Source organism: Bombus pyrosoma, linkage group LG5 (genome assembly GCF_014825855.1).
Source record: "Bombus pyrosoma isolate SC7728 linkage group LG5, ASM1482585v1, whole genome shotgun sequence".
Taxonomy (NCBI): Eukaryota; Metazoa; Arthropoda; class Insecta; order Hymenoptera; family Apidae; genus Bombus; species Bombus pyrosoma.
Window position 1 is genome coordinate 438503 of NC_057774.1, and position 17058 is coordinate 455560.

General features: G+C 31.1%; 2 protein-coding genes across 7 annotated transcripts; one reads left to right on the forward strand and one right to left on the reverse strand.

The window, feature by feature from the left end:
• Positions 1-554: 554 nt before the first annotated feature.
• On the reverse strand, positions 555-1951 carry LOC122567401 (40S ribosomal protein S13). Its single transcript, XM_043725848.1, has 3 exons — positions 1904-1951; positions 1289-1416; positions 555-901 (listed from the first exon to the last, which is right to left on the reverse strand). The coding sequence occupies exons 1-3, from the start codon at positions 1924-1926 to the stop codon at positions 597-599; spliced, it is 456 nt and encodes a 151-aa protein (XP_043581783.1). The 5' UTR covers positions 1927-1951; the 3' UTR covers positions 555-596.
• A 729-nt stretch (positions 1952-2680) lies between these two features.
• LOC122567990 (serine/arginine repetitive matrix protein 2) lies at positions 2681-16634 on the forward strand. Of its 6 annotated transcripts, XR_006316943.1 has the most exons (16): positions 2681-2879; positions 4045-4202; positions 4299-4382; positions 4523-4592; positions 4710-5047; positions 5126-5356; positions 5483-5640; positions 5770-6286; positions 6549-6784; positions 6898-8548; positions 8623-12441; positions 12676-12804; positions 12965-13095; positions 13307-13398; positions 16107-16197; positions 16438-16634. XR_006316943.1 is itself a non-coding variant. In XM_043727221.1 (15 exons), the coding sequence occupies exons 2-15, from the start codon at positions 4086-4088 to the stop codon at positions 13323-13325; spliced, it is 7353 nt and encodes a 2450-aa protein (XP_043583156.1). In that variant the 5' UTR covers positions 2681-2879; positions 4045-4085; the 3' UTR covers positions 13326-16634. The 6 variants fall into 6 exon arrangements, 2 of the variants coding, with proteins under 2 accessions (XP_043583156.1, XP_043583155.1); XR_006316941.1 differs by having other exon boundaries at positions 13307-16197; XR_006316940.1 differs by having other exon boundaries at positions 16107-16634.
• The last annotated feature ends 424 nt before the right edge of the window (positions 16635-17058 follow it).

Here is a 17058-nt window from a genome sequence, read left to right on the forward strand (position 1 = left end):
ATACTACTCTCTGAGTACATTTATACCTTTTATACATTTTAAATTAATTATATTTACCTTGAAGTAAAAATAACTGAATATTCATTTACATTTATTGTTAAATGTTACTAAATCAAGTTTTTTAACTATTGTTTCTGTTACTACTCTAAGCTAGGCTGCAAAATACTAACAAAAGATCGATGCTACGTTAATATGTATATATACTAATGTATATTCGTGTTTTATTTAAATTATCTTAATTTTTTTGTAATAATATCTTAACGCACGAGTAAAATGAAACTCCATACGTTTATTGTATATAGTGACATAATAAACAGATAACGTATCCCACACTTCTTTGTATGCTAACGGATTAGTGTCCCCTTACTTATTACAAATGATGTTATACCTTATAGGATAATACTGTTTTTCATTTTCATGCAACTAACTAACAAGGTGGTATTGAAAAAATCCGGATTTTTTCACCTAATGACAAAAACCGCAATCACTTAGTTGCCAACCCAATATATAAATAGAAATAGAGAATTTGCAGAATTAGTAAAACACAAGCAACGTATATTTAAATTTTTATTTTGTTAAGAGATACGTAGAAATAATTAAGCAACAAGAGCGCTAGCAGTTGAGCTCTCGTACTTCCAGTTTGCTGGAAGCGTCCCCTTTGATTTATAATATCTAGCAAGCCGATGGATTCGAGACTCCACAAGAATCAATCTAAACTTGCTATCTTTATCCTTTCGGTTCCTTTCCAAATGTTTTCTGATAGCAACTGCTTTTTTTATTAAATAGTACAGATCCTCCGGTAAGTCTGGGGCAAGCCCCATACTTTTGACGATCCTGAGAATCTTGTTTCCAGTGCGAAAACGCACTTGTGCCACTCCATGAGAATCTCTAAGAATCACACCTACAAGATTTGATTATCTATTTAGTCATTACTGTGACATGTACAAATATTGTATTCTTGAACAAATGAAAAAATTTAATAAATTTAACTTTTAGCTGTTGGTAAGTACCTATAACAGCATGACAAAATGCCATTACCATCTCAAAAATCACCATTTTTACTATCGCAAATTATTGATAAGAAACAACGATCAAACACTGAGTCTTAATTAATTTGCTTGAAATATACTAAATTTGTACAAATGTCAATAAATGAGATATAAGAGAAATAAAGGCGTAATTTGTATTATGACAAATATGACAAATATAATATATTAATGTGTAGATGTAAATTTTAGATAAAATTTTTTTTAGATTCAATTTTACATCAAATAAAATAAAATATTACCAATTTGAGATGGAGTATGCCCCTTTTTAGCCAGTTTGTAAATTAATTCTTTACAATCCTCTGGTGTCAGTTTCAACCATGTTGGAACGCTCCGTCTATAGGGCAACGCTGACTGGGATATACCCTTTCTGTAATATTACTAATTTTTGTTATTGGAATACCTGGTGCTTTTAATAAAAATTATCTGTTAACAAATCAACTATATCTAAGCAGAGATAATATCAGTCAAAAAAAATACTATTAAGTAATTCCTTTATAAAATATTAAAATATTTAAAGGGGACAATTTGAGGTTATGTATACAAAAGGACAGAGGATATGAAAAGTTTGTACACAGAAAGCAACATCTCCTCAATTCCAAATTTTAAACTATTATAAACATGATTAACATATAAGAAAACGAATAAACTGTCTCAAAAGAATGTGATTATTACTACTTTAAATAAGGATCACATGGCCGTTAAGAAGACACTGCTGTGTCAAGTATTTATGCTAGAACTTTATAAAATTGTATTATAGTAGCAGAAAAAATTAAAAGGTATGCAAGAAAAAAATAACTTTTGTATATAACTATTGAATGTAATAATAAATTACACTGAAATTTAATTAACTTTACCCTGGTGCGTGCATACGACCCATCTTTGCGTACTTTTCGTCTACAAAAGACAGTAACGCTCTTGTAACTCAGTCAGGTGGCAAAATTACAAAACAACTTAAAATTTGCCCGGGAAAATTAATATTGTAAAAATTATTGTGCAAAGATAATCGGAGAGTATTGTAATTATAAAATATTTAATACCAAATGAGGAATATCTTTTTCTACTCAAGTTGCGCTCAATTTTGTTTGAACGATCAATTTGAGCAAGAAGTATCAATGATACGTTATATACAAAATATAGTATTTAATGAATTTTTTACATTATATAAAAATAATTATATAATAGTAACAATAGTAAAATTAATTAATTAATATATCATAGTATTCATGATATGAAAAGTTTATCATAGTATGTAATCTATATAATAATATAAAATTAGCAGCAATCAAAATATAAATAAAGATAAGAATACAAAAACAAATAATTTTACGACAATTTTACGAATAAACAATCAGCAAAAGTTGCGAATCTTGAAAAATTATCTAAAGATATACATAACTATATATGACAACCAAAGTTAAGTTAAAAGTTAAATTTACTGCTTTTCTGTAGTTTCCGGCGGATGCTTACCAAAAATCAAGCAACGATCTAAACAAACTTAAACCTTTTAAATTTTAGAAATTTTCTAGCTAGACATTATAAACATATATATATATCTTAAAACAAAATATAATTTATTTTATGTAAATAATTATGAAATATGTAGTTTCTCGATGAATTAGACAAACAGTGAGAAAATAGCGCAACGTCGCGAACGGCGTCGGCAGCCAAAATGTCGGCAGTTTCTCAACTTTAAGCGTACCCTCTGTCAACATTTGTAAAACTGCATCGAAGACAACATCGAATCAGCCAATAATTAAATCATTAATGATGTATGATCGATATTAGATCCTCTTGATACAGTGCAAAATCGGAATCGTCAGAATTTCGAAGGTAAATTGACATTTTTTAGGTTCTTCCTCGAATTGTTCGATCCTCGACCCTTATTCTTAGCACAATTTCATCGAAAATATTGCAAATTTATTATTAAAATTTTTTATAATCATATCGAAATGACGATCAATTAGGAAAAATCATTTGCAAAGTATGCCAGAGAAAAAAATATTTTATTTTAGTAACTTTTTTCCAATGGAAAGAATTTAGTGATGTGTTAATGTGGTTATATACAGTGACTCACAAAGTACCTCGACGAGTTTTGGATAGGCATGTAAATTAAATATTTTGAAATTTCCTCTGGCTATATTATTTTAATTGTTAGCCAAAAAACCGGTTTACAATTTATTCTATAAGATACAATATATGTGTAATATCTCTAGAATAAATATGGCATTGTGCATTAAATGTGTACATATTTAGTTATAACGTTGATCTTTGTCTCATTTAAATCTAAATATAAAACTAATTTTTTATTCCATTTTTATTCATTTCAGTCTTAGCACCATATTTACATTATTTACATTAACTAAATTTTATTTAATTTATGACTCACTTAAAAAATAATAAATTTTAACAGATATATTTATATGGATATTCTATGTTTATTGCCAATTTTTGTTCTTTCTGTAATTATTACAATATTTGCTTTATATTTTCTGCTTAAGTTTATATCTTCTAATAATCTTCATATTAGGTTGTACTCATTAACTTGATTTTTATTTTTGTTAACTTTTTTTTCTATGTAACTTTATAATATCTTATGATCTTGTTGATATATAATATGAGTATAATCTAAAACAGTTACCTTTGTCTATTTATTCTCAAATCTTATTAAATAAATATTATTTTGATAATTTAACATATTTTTCATTTTATACTAAAAATGTTCTTTTATATTTATAGATTGTTATATTCTTAATATTTAAATTTATCAAAAATATAGAATAACATAATAATAAAAGTATGAGGTAATTAATAGAAGGTATAAAGTAATGTATTGAATCAATGAAACGTATAGAAAAAAATACAATTATATAAAAAATATAAATTTCAAATATTACATGCTGAAATAGGTTAAATGTTATGATAAATTTTTAATATGATGAATATCATAAAGCATTACTTAATGTTATTAATATTTTCTAATGTGAATTATATATAGGATATGTGACAAGGCGGATATGATTTTACAAAGAATTTAAGATGTCTGGTGACAGTAATCAAACTCCTCAATCTGGCAAGCGGAAAAAACTTGTCAAACTTGATAGTGAAGATAGTGATGAATCTATAGTGCAATCTCGTAGAAGAAAAAAGACTTCTGTATGTAAAATTGACACTAAATTAAATTATAAATTATTATTGTTAAATATAATATTTCAATCCAATTGAATATTTCTTTTAATATCATGTTTATAGAAATTCATTAGTGAAGGTGAAACTAGTGATGAAGATAGTGATGATCAAGTAAGACCTATTCGACCTGTTAGATCACAAAACCATGTAAGTTCTCAAATATAAAACACATTTTACAGTTTTGAAGATTTTTATGCTTCATAAATTTTTATTAAATGAATTATTCAATTATCATATCTCACAATTATATGATGTATTATAAAAAAATATACCTGATTTATTTTCAGAGACTCGTTTCAGAAAATGAGTCCAGTTATGAAAGCAGCAGTTCAAACACTAGTAAATACAAGGAATTTGGTTAGTCTAAAGATACTTAGGGATTAAAGTCTTAATTATTAATATTTATCTTCTTATACAGCTAAATTTACTGATTTCATGATATTATAAATAATATCCATCAAATTTATTTCTTAGGAGACAGTAGTGAAATTTCAGAATGGCAATCAGACTGGAGCAGCTCATCAGAATTAGAAAAAAAGTCTCCTGTCAGGCGAAAAGTTCTTGGAAAACCAAAAGCTAAAAAACCTGCAAAAATTGTATCAGATACAGATACTGATAATAATGATGATCAAGTAGAAAAGTGTCCAATTTGTCTACTTCCTTTTAAAAGACAGGAATTAGGCAGTCCTTCTTCCTGTGAACATTGTTTTTGTTTAGAATGCTTAATTGAGTGGAGTAAAAATGTAAATACTTGTCCAGTGGATCGACAAACTTTCACGATAATTAATGTCCGAGATAAGCTGGGTGGTCAAGTATGTATTATGAAAATAAAAATAATAATTATCGTTTAAAGAATAAAAATTAATTTCTAGTTTTATGTTTTCTCCTAGATTATAAGATGCATCCCGGTAGAAGTTGCTTCCAGCGAAGAAGAGAAATTGGATGATCTTACATTTTGTGAAGTATGCCATCAAAGTAATAGAGAAGATCGTATGCTTCTTTGTGATGGTTGTGATCGTGGTTATCATTTAGAATGCTTGACGCCTCCATTAGATGAAGTACCTATAGAGGAGTGGTTTTGCCCAGAATGTTCCCAGAATAATCAAACCAATGCAGAAACTGTAAGCTGTTTATATTCATATTCATATATGTATCAGTAATTCTATCTGAAACGATTGAACATTATTACTACCAATAATATATGACCATTGAAAGATTAAACAAAATGTTACATTATTTATTCTTAGGTGAAAATTGATGTGGAGGAAATCATAGATCTAGTGGATGAAGCTCGCAGACTTGGTGTTACTTATGGAAGAATTCGTACCAATATACCACAAGATTATTATCCAAGGATTATACCTCGTACTAGACATACAGAACGTGTTAGAGCTACTATTCGAAGGTATATGATAAGATAAAAAATATGTATAATTTGAGTTTCATTAATAAGATTTATCATCAATAAATTTTTATGAAAATTGAAGTACAAAGATTTTTAAATTTTTAATAAACGCGAAATCCGTATTTACAGAAGAAATAGACTAGATGATAATACGCTATTAACTCGTCAATTGACATTTGATCCAAATCAACCTTCTACTTCATCTGGTTTGGAATCCTATGGAGATAAAAGTCAAAGTCGATCTTCAAGCAATGCCTCCAGCTCTTTAGGTTCTAGAGATCGTAACTGTTCGAATAAACATTCTGGAAAATCACGAAAATATAGAAGTAGTTCCAGCGACTCTAGTGATGAAAGTATTTCCAGGAAATCTCGAAGAAGAATCAGTGATAAAAATAATTCCGAAAATTCGGGTAATAAAACTAGAAGAAAAGATAGTAATAATCAACGATCTGGAGGTAGTTCGCGAAAAAGTGGAACGAGAAATAATTCAAGAAAGTCTGGAAGATCTAAAAATGTTTCTAGAGGAACTCTTCTAAAAGAAGTTAGAATTACAGAACGTAATGAAAATGGGAAAGAGGAAGAGATTGTAGCATATGTCAAAGTGGCTGCAGTTGGATCAAAAAGAAGAAAAACAAAAAGAAGAAAGGTATTTTAATATTGCTTTCTGAAAGTTTTAGTTATATATAAGTATATGTATGAGTAACATGTACGAGTATGTGTATAATTAATTAATCTGTTTCTCTGGTATATGCATATCTTTTTTTTTTAATAAAACATCTCTTCTACAAAATATTTAGTCATGTTAATTGTATAATATCCAAATTTTGAAAAAAGGAAAAATAATGGAACAAAGAGGACAAAGATATTTAAAAAAATAATTAAAAATAAGAATATTTACCTTTTTATAGAGAAAAAGTCATAGACGTCTCGCTAGAACTGTAGCCACTACTTTAGCTACTAGCAGGAGAAGACTTGCAAATTCTCTGGGTATTTGTAAGCCATTTATTCCCATTTTAATACCTACTGTTAAAAATCGACCAATTATACCAGAAAGATCCGCATTGAACATTTCCCGACATAATTCTGGAATCCCAAGAATTAGTCTTTTCGGAGATCGTCTTAATTTGGATTATAGTCCTCCGGGGTAAATATATAAGCTTTTAATTCAATATTTACAGAATATGAATCTGGATATTAAAATAATATTATTGAATAATATAATGAAATTAACTAAGTTTTTAATATTTTCGTTTATAGATCGGATATGGAAGATTATCATGCAACTATTGGTCCTACTATAACTGTTCAAAGACATTCTATAATTTCCTCTCGAAGGCACTTGCGTCTAAAAAACGTTGTTATTCCACAACAACCTCAACATGATCTTCTAAGTAATATAATGAACGACCAAGAGATTTGGCATTCAAAAAATAGTAATGTGACTTTGAAAGCTAATGGGTTTCTCTTAATAGAGAAAAAGAAGGAGTTGAGTGAGTTGAAGAAAGAAAAATTAGAAGAAAAAGGGTTATCTAAAACCGCAGAGATAGAATCTGTTGTAGAAGATACAGTTTCTAGAGTTGATGCTCCACTAGATATTTCTAGATCTGATGTTCCGTTAGATGTGTCTACAATCAATCCAGAATCGATTATGCAGGCTCCAATGTATAATAATCCTTGTGGAGGAGGAAATAGAGGCAATTTTAGGGGTAGTTACAGGGATAATACGAGGCATAGTCATGGTGGGCAAAACTATGGAAGAGATTCTTTAAGTGGGAGTGGAAGACATAGTTATGGAGGAAGTGGAGGTAATTTTGGAAGAGATTTCGGACCACCTGCGTTTTATAATCCAAATTTTGAACATTGCGGACCTCCAATGTTCGGAGGTAATCCTCCATTTAGAAATCGAAATCCTCAACACTTTAGAAATGAAAGATTCCGCTTCATGCCTTCAGGAAGACCACAGTTTAATTTTGCTGAAGGATTTTCTGAGCAGCATTCTTTTCCTGAGAGGTTCAATCGCCCTCGGTCACCACAAGCTCCTGTTGAACGTCTTCAAAATAACATGCCACCAAATTTACCAGAAGATACTCCAAGAACTGATACTATAGATCAACAACCACAAGATATTGAAAATGTTTCTGTTAGACAAGAGGAAGATTGCGATATTTATTGCGATATTGAAACAAAATCTGATGGAGAGCTTCAAGATCAACAAAATGGTTCAATGGCTCTGTTACCTCCACCAGAACCTCCATCAGGACTTTTAGACTTTGAAGAAAATTCTAAGAGCGATAAAGATAGTGATCAAGAGCTAGTTATTGATGATAGCCAAAAAGAAGATACTCCAAAGAATGATAAGTATGACCCCTTCTCTGTAGATAGTGATAGCGATAGTGAAACAAAGAAAAACGAAGAAATTACGGAAGAAAAAAAAGAAGAGCACAGTGTGAAAAATATGGCACAAACAGACACCTCGGATACATCTATTCGTTTATCAGCTTATGATGACGAGGACGAAGAGGATTCTCAAGCCGATTGTCCAAACTTCTCCATTTATTCCTCTCAAACGATCGATGTAGCACGGCATACTGAACAACAATTATCTCAACAAATAGGGCCACTTGAACCACCTCCTCTCCCTCCTTCGATTCCCGATGATGATGATGTCATTGTTGGCGATGTTCAGGCTTGCGATCTAGCTGATATTCCAGAACCATCAGACCCATATGTTGAAGCATTGAGAAAAGAAAGGCAAACTTTAAGTAAAATTCCACCAAAAAAGATTTCTCACGATAGCCGGGGAAAGATTACGTTCAAGATTGGTAGTAAATTGAAAATTAATAATAGATTGTTAGGACTGCAAGAAGAAGAAAAGGAGACTAACAGTGAAAAGAAAAAAGAAGCTGAGGTAAGTAGTAGTTATAATGCAATATATTATATTTTACATGTGTAATTATTTTTATGTGTACATTATTTTTGCAGCCTGCAAAAGAAGAGGAGACTTCTGTTGACCGCGAAGAAGAACGGAAAAGAATTGCTAAAAACAAATATGAAGAGGAAGTTCAATTGAAAGAAGATAAACAGGAAGATTCAGAAGAACTTTTGACACCTGCAAATCCTCTGAATTTGAAAGAAAAGGACGCAGATGAAGACGAAAAGGAGAAAGAATTAATAGAATCACCTACAGTTGACGCAATAGAGAAAGATTCAAATGTAGCTATTTCTCCGAACGTAACCGAGTTGTCTCCAAAAAAAGTAGAGAATAAAATAAGCAACGAGTGTGTGTCGGAAGAAGAAAGCGAAACGTTTACTTCGCTTTATAAGACATTAAAAACCGATGTTGAAAATGAAAATTTAAAAGAAGATTCAAGAATTAGAGAAGAACACGATGTAGTAAAAGTTAAAGACCCTGAAGACTATAGGAGTGAAAAGGATGATAAAAAACAAAGACATATTGATAAAGAAGAAGAAGATGATGATGATGAGGAGGAGGAGGAGGAGGAGGATGATGATGACGACGAAGAAGAGGAGGAGGAGGAAGAAGAAGAAGAAAGATTCCCCATAGAAAAAGAGAAAACGAGCAAAAAAGATATAATTGATGAAGATGTTGATAAGAACACATGGGAATCAGATGGAGCTTATACTCCTTGCAAAGATGAACTTCCTTTGAAGGAATCGAAATCTTCTTCTGAACAGTTACCCCCTATTGAAAGTGGATTAGAACCAATCACACCAACAAAAGATAAACCTGACGATTTAGATAGCTGTAGGACTCCAGTGGATTACAATGTTTTAGGTACAGAAGCTATATCAGAGACGGACGAAGCTATGAATTTCGAAGATGAGTTAACCTTGTTGAGTTTACGAAAGGAGAAAGAAATGGAAGATGGTGAAATTGTCGAAGAAAAGACTATGAAAGAAGGCGATAAGGCTGAAAAAGAAAAGGAAGATGAAAAGAAGCAAAAGAAAAAAGAAAAGAAAGAGAAGAGCAAAGAAACAGAAAAAAATAAAGAAAATATTGCTTCAGAAAATCAAGTAGCATGGAAGAAACTTTCAAAAAGTACGAAAGAAAGGTCCTATAGAGACAAAGAAAAAAGATCAAAATCGAAGGAAAGAGAAAAGCTAAAGAAAAAGAAAGAAGTGGTGAAGAAAAAAGAAAAAAGGAAGGAATTACCCAGATATGATGTTAGGAAAATAGTTGCGGAAAGACCTTCAAGACCTAGGAAAGATGAGTATGGAAGAGATATTAGAGAAAAATCGAGACAAAGAAGTAGGTCTAGGAGTTGTAGTTCATCCAAACGTTCTAGGTCATATTCCAAGCTCCGCTCCAGAAGCAGATCCAGAACTAGATTACAAAGGTCGTGGTCCAGAGATCGTAGATCTTATTCCAAATCTCTTTCCAGACGGAGATCTCTTTCGCGTGGAAGGCGTAAATCGCCAAAGAGAAGATCAACTTCTAGAAGAAGATCTTCTTCAAGGAAACGATCCCTTTCCAGAAGGAGATCGAGATCTGTTTCTCGAAAACGGCGATCGAGATCTGTTTCTCGAAAACGGAGATCCTTATCAAGAAGAAGATCCAGAAGATCAGTCTCTAGATCAAGAAGGTCTTTGTCAAGATCTAGACAAAGAAGATCTATATCAAGATCCAGAAGATCTTTATCTAGATCTCGCGATAGGCGTAAAGACAAGAAAAAGTACAAATCTCGAAGTCGATCAAGAAACAGAAAGAAGTCTCGTTCAAAATCACCTAGAAAGTCGTCGAAATCTAGGGAAAGGAAACATTCAAAAAGAAAAGCACAAAGTAGATCAAGATCAAAAGGAAGATCTTGTTCTAGGAATTGGGAACAAGTTGACAAAATTGTGGAACAAGAGTTTTCTAGGGAAAGAGAAGAAAGAGAATCTTGGAGTGCACAATGGACACCATCTTGGTCGAGATCTAGATCAAAAACACCACAGCATGTACAACAAGAACCAATTACTTCTAGAGAATGGTCCCCAATGTTAGATAATGTGTCAGTTCCGCCAAAAAATCTAACTGTAATTTTGACAAACAAGGAAGCTATTAAGAAGAAAAAGAAAGAACGTAAAAAGGAAAACAAAAAAGCTAAAGACGAAAAGAAAAGAAAGGGGAAAAGGAACAGGACTCCTCCACCGTCGAAAGAGGTTTTCGCTAGTGGAGATAATATTTTGGTTAGTGTGTGTTTTAATAAGGATAACGAAAACGATCAAGCAGTAGTCCCCGAACTTCCAGAAACAATTCCTCTAATTCCTCCCCTAAAACGACGCCGTAGGGAATCACTTCAAACTGATCCGCCGAAACGATCGAAAAAAGAAAAGTCGAAGGATAAGCGTTCTAAATCTCCAAAGCCTAAGAAGGATAAAAAGAAAAAATCAAAAGCAGCTGAAATAGCCGCTACAAAGAAACCAGTTGCAGTAATTGATCTGGATCAGTCTCCATTCCGGGAACAGACTCCATCTCCTAGAGACGTGATAGTTCTTAGTGACGATGACGATAAGCAAATTCAACAAATTATGCCGGATCAATGTCAACCATCTCAAAATTCTCCACCACGAGAACAATTTATTTCTCAGGGTCCAAAAACACCTCCAGAGCCGCAAATCAAATTTTCAATAAATAAGCAGAGCAGTAACTTGCGACCGTCAATGTTGAATCCGCTTTTAGATGAGGAAGAAGAGGAGGAAATGGATGAAAGGGTCGAAGAAGAATTAGAAATGAGAGCGCAGGAGGAGCTAGAATTGAGATTAAAAATTGGACCAAATACTCCTCCAGAACCTCCAACATCACCACCAACTAGTCCAGATGCGTATGATCCATTTGATCCAACGAAATCCAGATCGCCAACACCCGATGTTAGTCAAGAGGCAAATTCCGGCGATGAAAGAAGAAGGTCACCGAGGAAACACGATTCTGCGGATAGTAATATCCTTGAAGAGGAAAATCTGCAAAATCAGGAGAGGCAGAGTCAAGAAAAGCAACTAGAGAAACCTAAGATCATTTCTATGGTTACGATCAAGAGAGCTTCTCCGCAAAGGGATGACGTTAACGATAATGAAACCAATAAGGACACTGCAGTCTCAACCGGGAATTTAGAGGTACAGCAGAGTCAACAAAATGTACAAAACCAGAGTAATCCTTTCGCGGTGATGAATCCTGTACTAGCTACAGTAGCTGCAGCAGTACAGAGAAGTGGAGTATTTAATACGTCAAATTCGAATAGTAATCAACGTAACTTGTTACAGTCGAATCGAATTTCACCGAGTAATCAACAAAAACAACGTCCTTGCGATCGTTCGCAGGCACCTTCGGTTTTTACGAATTCAGGCAAATCCTCAAGAAGCTCAAAGGCCGGACAAACAAAAACCAACGGACAAAATGGAAACGATGCCGGCGCGGAAACAGCGGACAATGTGGATATGTCTTCCCCTTATTCGCCTGGGTCGACACTTAGCGATGGAATCTTCGATCCACCGAGTCCTACGAATTATAACAATTCACCTGCTGCTGGAGCAGGAAGTGTAGCAGGTCCCGTTGGATCTCAACCTACGAAAACTAACAATTCAAAAACGGTAAAATCCACCGAAAAAAAGGATGCCTTCGATGCCCTTTTTGGTGCTTTACCGGCCACAAAAACAACCAGTAAATCAAGTAGAAGCAAAAAACCTCAAAAAGATAAGAAGAAGTCCACAAATCCGAAAGTTGGTGTTAGAATGGACGAAAACCAGCTCCAAATATTGGATGATCTTCCAAGTTCTGCAGTTGAAATGCAAGTCAAGGATAAGGTTTGGGTTTTTTTTCTTTTGGGTTCTCTTTTACTTTTAATATTTAAGCAAAAATAAATATAAATATTTGTCAAAATATTGGAGAAACATTGAAAAACAATTTAGAGCATCACATTTGAAAATATTAAATATTTTATAATTAAATATTATAAGTCTTTAATTTCTCTAAAGTTTATTAAATAACCTGTTTATCATATATATTTTTTAATGATATTACGTTTAATTATTTTGTAGTTCCTAAAAAAATTAAATCGTCAAGAACGAGTAGTTGAAGAAGTGAAATTAGTTTTGAAACCACATTACACAAAAAAGCACGTAACGAAAGAAGAGTACAAGGATATTATGCGGAAAGCAGTACCTAAGGTATATATATATTTTTTATATATACATATATTTTTTTTCCTTTAAATAAAAGTTATATTAGAAAACGTTTGAAAAGAAATACTATCTATCGGAACACCATCTATCAGTGTTTAAGCAATTTTATAATATTTGCCTAGCTTTCATTTTATTGTTTTGGTAGATATGTCATAATAAAACAGGAGAAATCAATCCAAAAAAGATTGCCCACTTAATAGAAGCTTACGTCAGAAAATGCAGAAGTAGCAAAAAGAAAAATACTGAGAGTTCCTCCGTGAAGGCCTCTAAACCAGCGTAAGTAAACACAATCCAATTTTTAAAAAAACTGTATTTTCAGGCTTAAAGAATATTTTACTACTTCTACATTTAAGAATTTTATTATATATCATAATTATTTACTATCTCTCCTTGTTAATTAAAATAAAGGTAGATTATTTTTGCATTATTTACGAAAAGAGTTGTGATTGTTTGCAACATAAACAAATTAAAATTTTTTCTGTTATAGAAAAATTTTGTGGAGTTGATCACGAGTCGGCTAGGTGTCCGTTCAATTCCCTTCGATTTTATAGTTCAGATGATCGTCGTGCCCGATGAGCGGTGAGTGAGCTTTCAAAGAGCTAATCTGCTCTTCGATGATGCGATGTATGTTGTATTGTCTGTAAATACGTAATTAATTCATTGATTGATCGATTGGCTGATTGATTGATTGCTTGCTTGATTGGTTGATTGATTGATCAGTTAACTTCTAAGAATACCATTTATTTATATGAACAATACCCTTCGTTTCATCAGGGAATCCAGTTGTCTCTACGGAAGATCCATCCTTCACATAATATTTAATTCAATTTATATTTAATTTTTAAAAATTCTACACCTTCCCATATCTACAAAATTTATTGGAATTCACATTTATTTGAATACTTAATTACGAAACTAATTCGTTTTCTATATATATCTAAACATTAAAATTTATAAATTAATCAACAACAAGTGTGAATAAGATGCAAATAGAGTGAATTTTTATTCGCGTCTTTCATGAGTTATATATGTTTTTAATGAATACAATTGCAATTGACAATCTAAATCATCAAATATTTATTTTCTTTTCTTTACGTCATACCATAAATTTTACACACTGTTATTATTTACATATGTTTTAAAAAAATTACTTATGAAACATATTAAGAAAGGACATTACCCAAGTTTCTACTAAAGTTTACAATATATTGTTGAAATCAATAAGTATTAGAACTTGTACAGTTAAAATTTTATGGAAAGAAGAAAAGTATACAAAAATTTTATATGAATATTTATGCTATAATGAAAAACACTAATGTAGTAATATTATTCTCCATGGTATTAAAATACTTATTTACATAGACAAATATTTATTGGCACTACAAACAATACTTTGATAATTATTTATTCAAATAATTAAATATTAATCATTATCAGTTTATTTAATGGAAATTGGACATCAATATTTGCGATGCTTGCATTGGTTAACATATAAAATATGTATGTCACAAACTGATACTTTTGGCTTTTCCGCAGAGACTGTCATTTTCATATTTCTTAATATACGTGTAAAAATGCTTAAATACCACGTTTCAAACGTACATATTGTAATTTCACTCTTAATACAGAGTTGGACATTATTCGAATAAATTATTATTAGCATTACTATCATTATTATTATTACCATTGTGTCTATTACTGCATTGTTATTAGTACTATTCTATATATGTATTATTAATATGTAGGTAATTGATTAAGGGAACTTTAATTAGGATTATGGTCTATTTATTTTTAAGTCTATTTAGATGGATGAAATTTATTCGAATAAATATACAGTCTATTTTGTTTGTGTTACAAAAATATTTCGAATAATTGTATTCAAACTAACATAGAATTAAAATAAAATTAATTTCATATTAATAAAAAGAGATGGAGCAAAGAATTAAATAAATCATCATTAAATTTGATATTAAATAACTGGTCACTTAAAAAGTTTACTTATAAAATTTATTAATTATACGAGTTTAAATAATTTTGTATTATAAATAACAATGTTTTTTATAGCGTGTCGTCTAAAAAATGATTATTATAATAGAAAGTTATTAAATTTCTGTGTCGACTGGATGTTTTAAAAATGCTATTCAAATAAGGATTGCATTCATTTGCAAAAATATAATGCAATTAGTCAAAAATAAATAAATATTTGAGAATAACATCTTATTTAAATATTTTGTTTATCGATTATTATTCGAATAAAAATTGTCCAACTCTAATGTTGTATAGCCATAAAATCTGTGCGAGAATGAGCGAAATAGGATGAATGGAAATGAGCCTTAAGAAATAGAAGATCCTCTCCTGAAATTGTGAAATAAGGATTTCAAGAGGTACTGCTCAACGTATATCAAATCCGGTTGGCCGATATTTAGCCAATCATGTTTAAGCATATTTCTCTGAAATGCATAAAAGCGATCGGATAATGTTCGATTCTTTTCAACGCTAAGTAATAAAAAATAAATAATATGTATTTAAAAAGAACTGTGTCTCTTATGTTTCATATAATATACAAGAACGTTATCCAGATCTTATTGTATTTATACTTTTTAAATTCTAGATAAATTGAGCAAAGTAGTCCAACGAAAAATAAATTGAAAGATAATTAATTTTTTAAAATTTCAATTAGAATATTCTTTTGAAAAATGTGATAAAACATTAACAACAATACTAAAACTTCCATACCCAAAGTCAGTCTGTCTGTGATTATCATTTGGAGCATTGCCTACTGCCATCCACCCAATCATGTTGAACATTTAACTTATAATCAATAACAAAATTATAACTACTAAGTCAGTTGAACTTATAGTAAAAAGAAATGGCTTTCCATTAAATTGATGTCCTATCCTTATTTTTGAAAACATGTATTGTTTCACAGAAAATCTTATTATACAATTCTGAACCTTTTAATTGTTTTATACATAAACATTTATTTAAATTAATTATTTGACAATATCATGTCTAGATTATTTAGTCTGCTGTTTAAAAAGTGGATGATGGATATTATATCCCTATATAATATCCATCCAATATATATATATATATATGTTACTAATATAAATATATATATACATATATATATATAGACTTAGTTTCATATGCATATGTCTGGGTCTATTTGTAATTGTATTACAAGGTTAAAATAAATAGGAAGTGTACTTAGTTTATCACATCCGCCAATTAATCACTAATGTGTATATAAAAATTCTTCTTATCTCTATACCCACATTCTGCAGTAGTGAAGTTGAATTGTGTTCAAGATGAAGTCAAAGTTTGAAGAACTGTGGCCTACAAACCACGGGAAAGCCACAGAATAGTAAACTAAAGGTATTGTTACCTCAAGTATCTCAGAAAGTCGTATAGTAATTACGTGAAAGCTCCAGAAAATACTCACAGATAATAATGATAAGATCGTAAACTTGTTGCATTGTACATAATAATATTAAAATGCCAAAAACAAAAGAAATAAAGATTAGTGTTTTCAAAAATATATACTAGATGTTAAAGAATCGAACAAAAGATCCTCCAATCATTAAATTTTTATACTTTTTATCCTTTCAAATCAAGAATTAGATACGATATGGAAAATTGAACTTGCTTAATAACTGATGATATCCAAAACTTGAATGACTATGGATGCAAATTTGTGGCAGATGCAAACAGTAACGAGGATGTCTGCGTATGTGTGTGGAATCTTTTGTACTAAATAATGATGTATATACAATGAAGGGAGAAATAAAGAATTTAATATTATCAAAAAGGAAGTTGAACTTTTTATTTATTATTATTTATTTAGTCCGTGCCTCTCGGCTTTGGACGAACTTCCACTTCTTTACAACCCTTTATTGCACTAATCACATTCTTACCTCTAATCTAAAACTAATGCTTACGATCTATTTCAACTTATGCCTAAAAATTATTGCAACTTAAGCCTACACACTATTGCCACTTTGGTCTTTTTGCCTCCTTGCTGTGCTACCTTCCTGTCATTCCACCCCTTCTTGTATTGCCTTTACCCTTCTTTTCTCTATTATCGCTCTCAGGTCCATTAGTCCTTCCCCAGTCCCATTCAATATTTTTTCCATTTCCTTTGCTCCTCCTGTTATTTCACATTCTTCTAGTACATGTCTCAGGTCCTCTTCTTCCCATCCACATAATCTGCACCTTCTTTCTTCCTCCTCTTTCCAA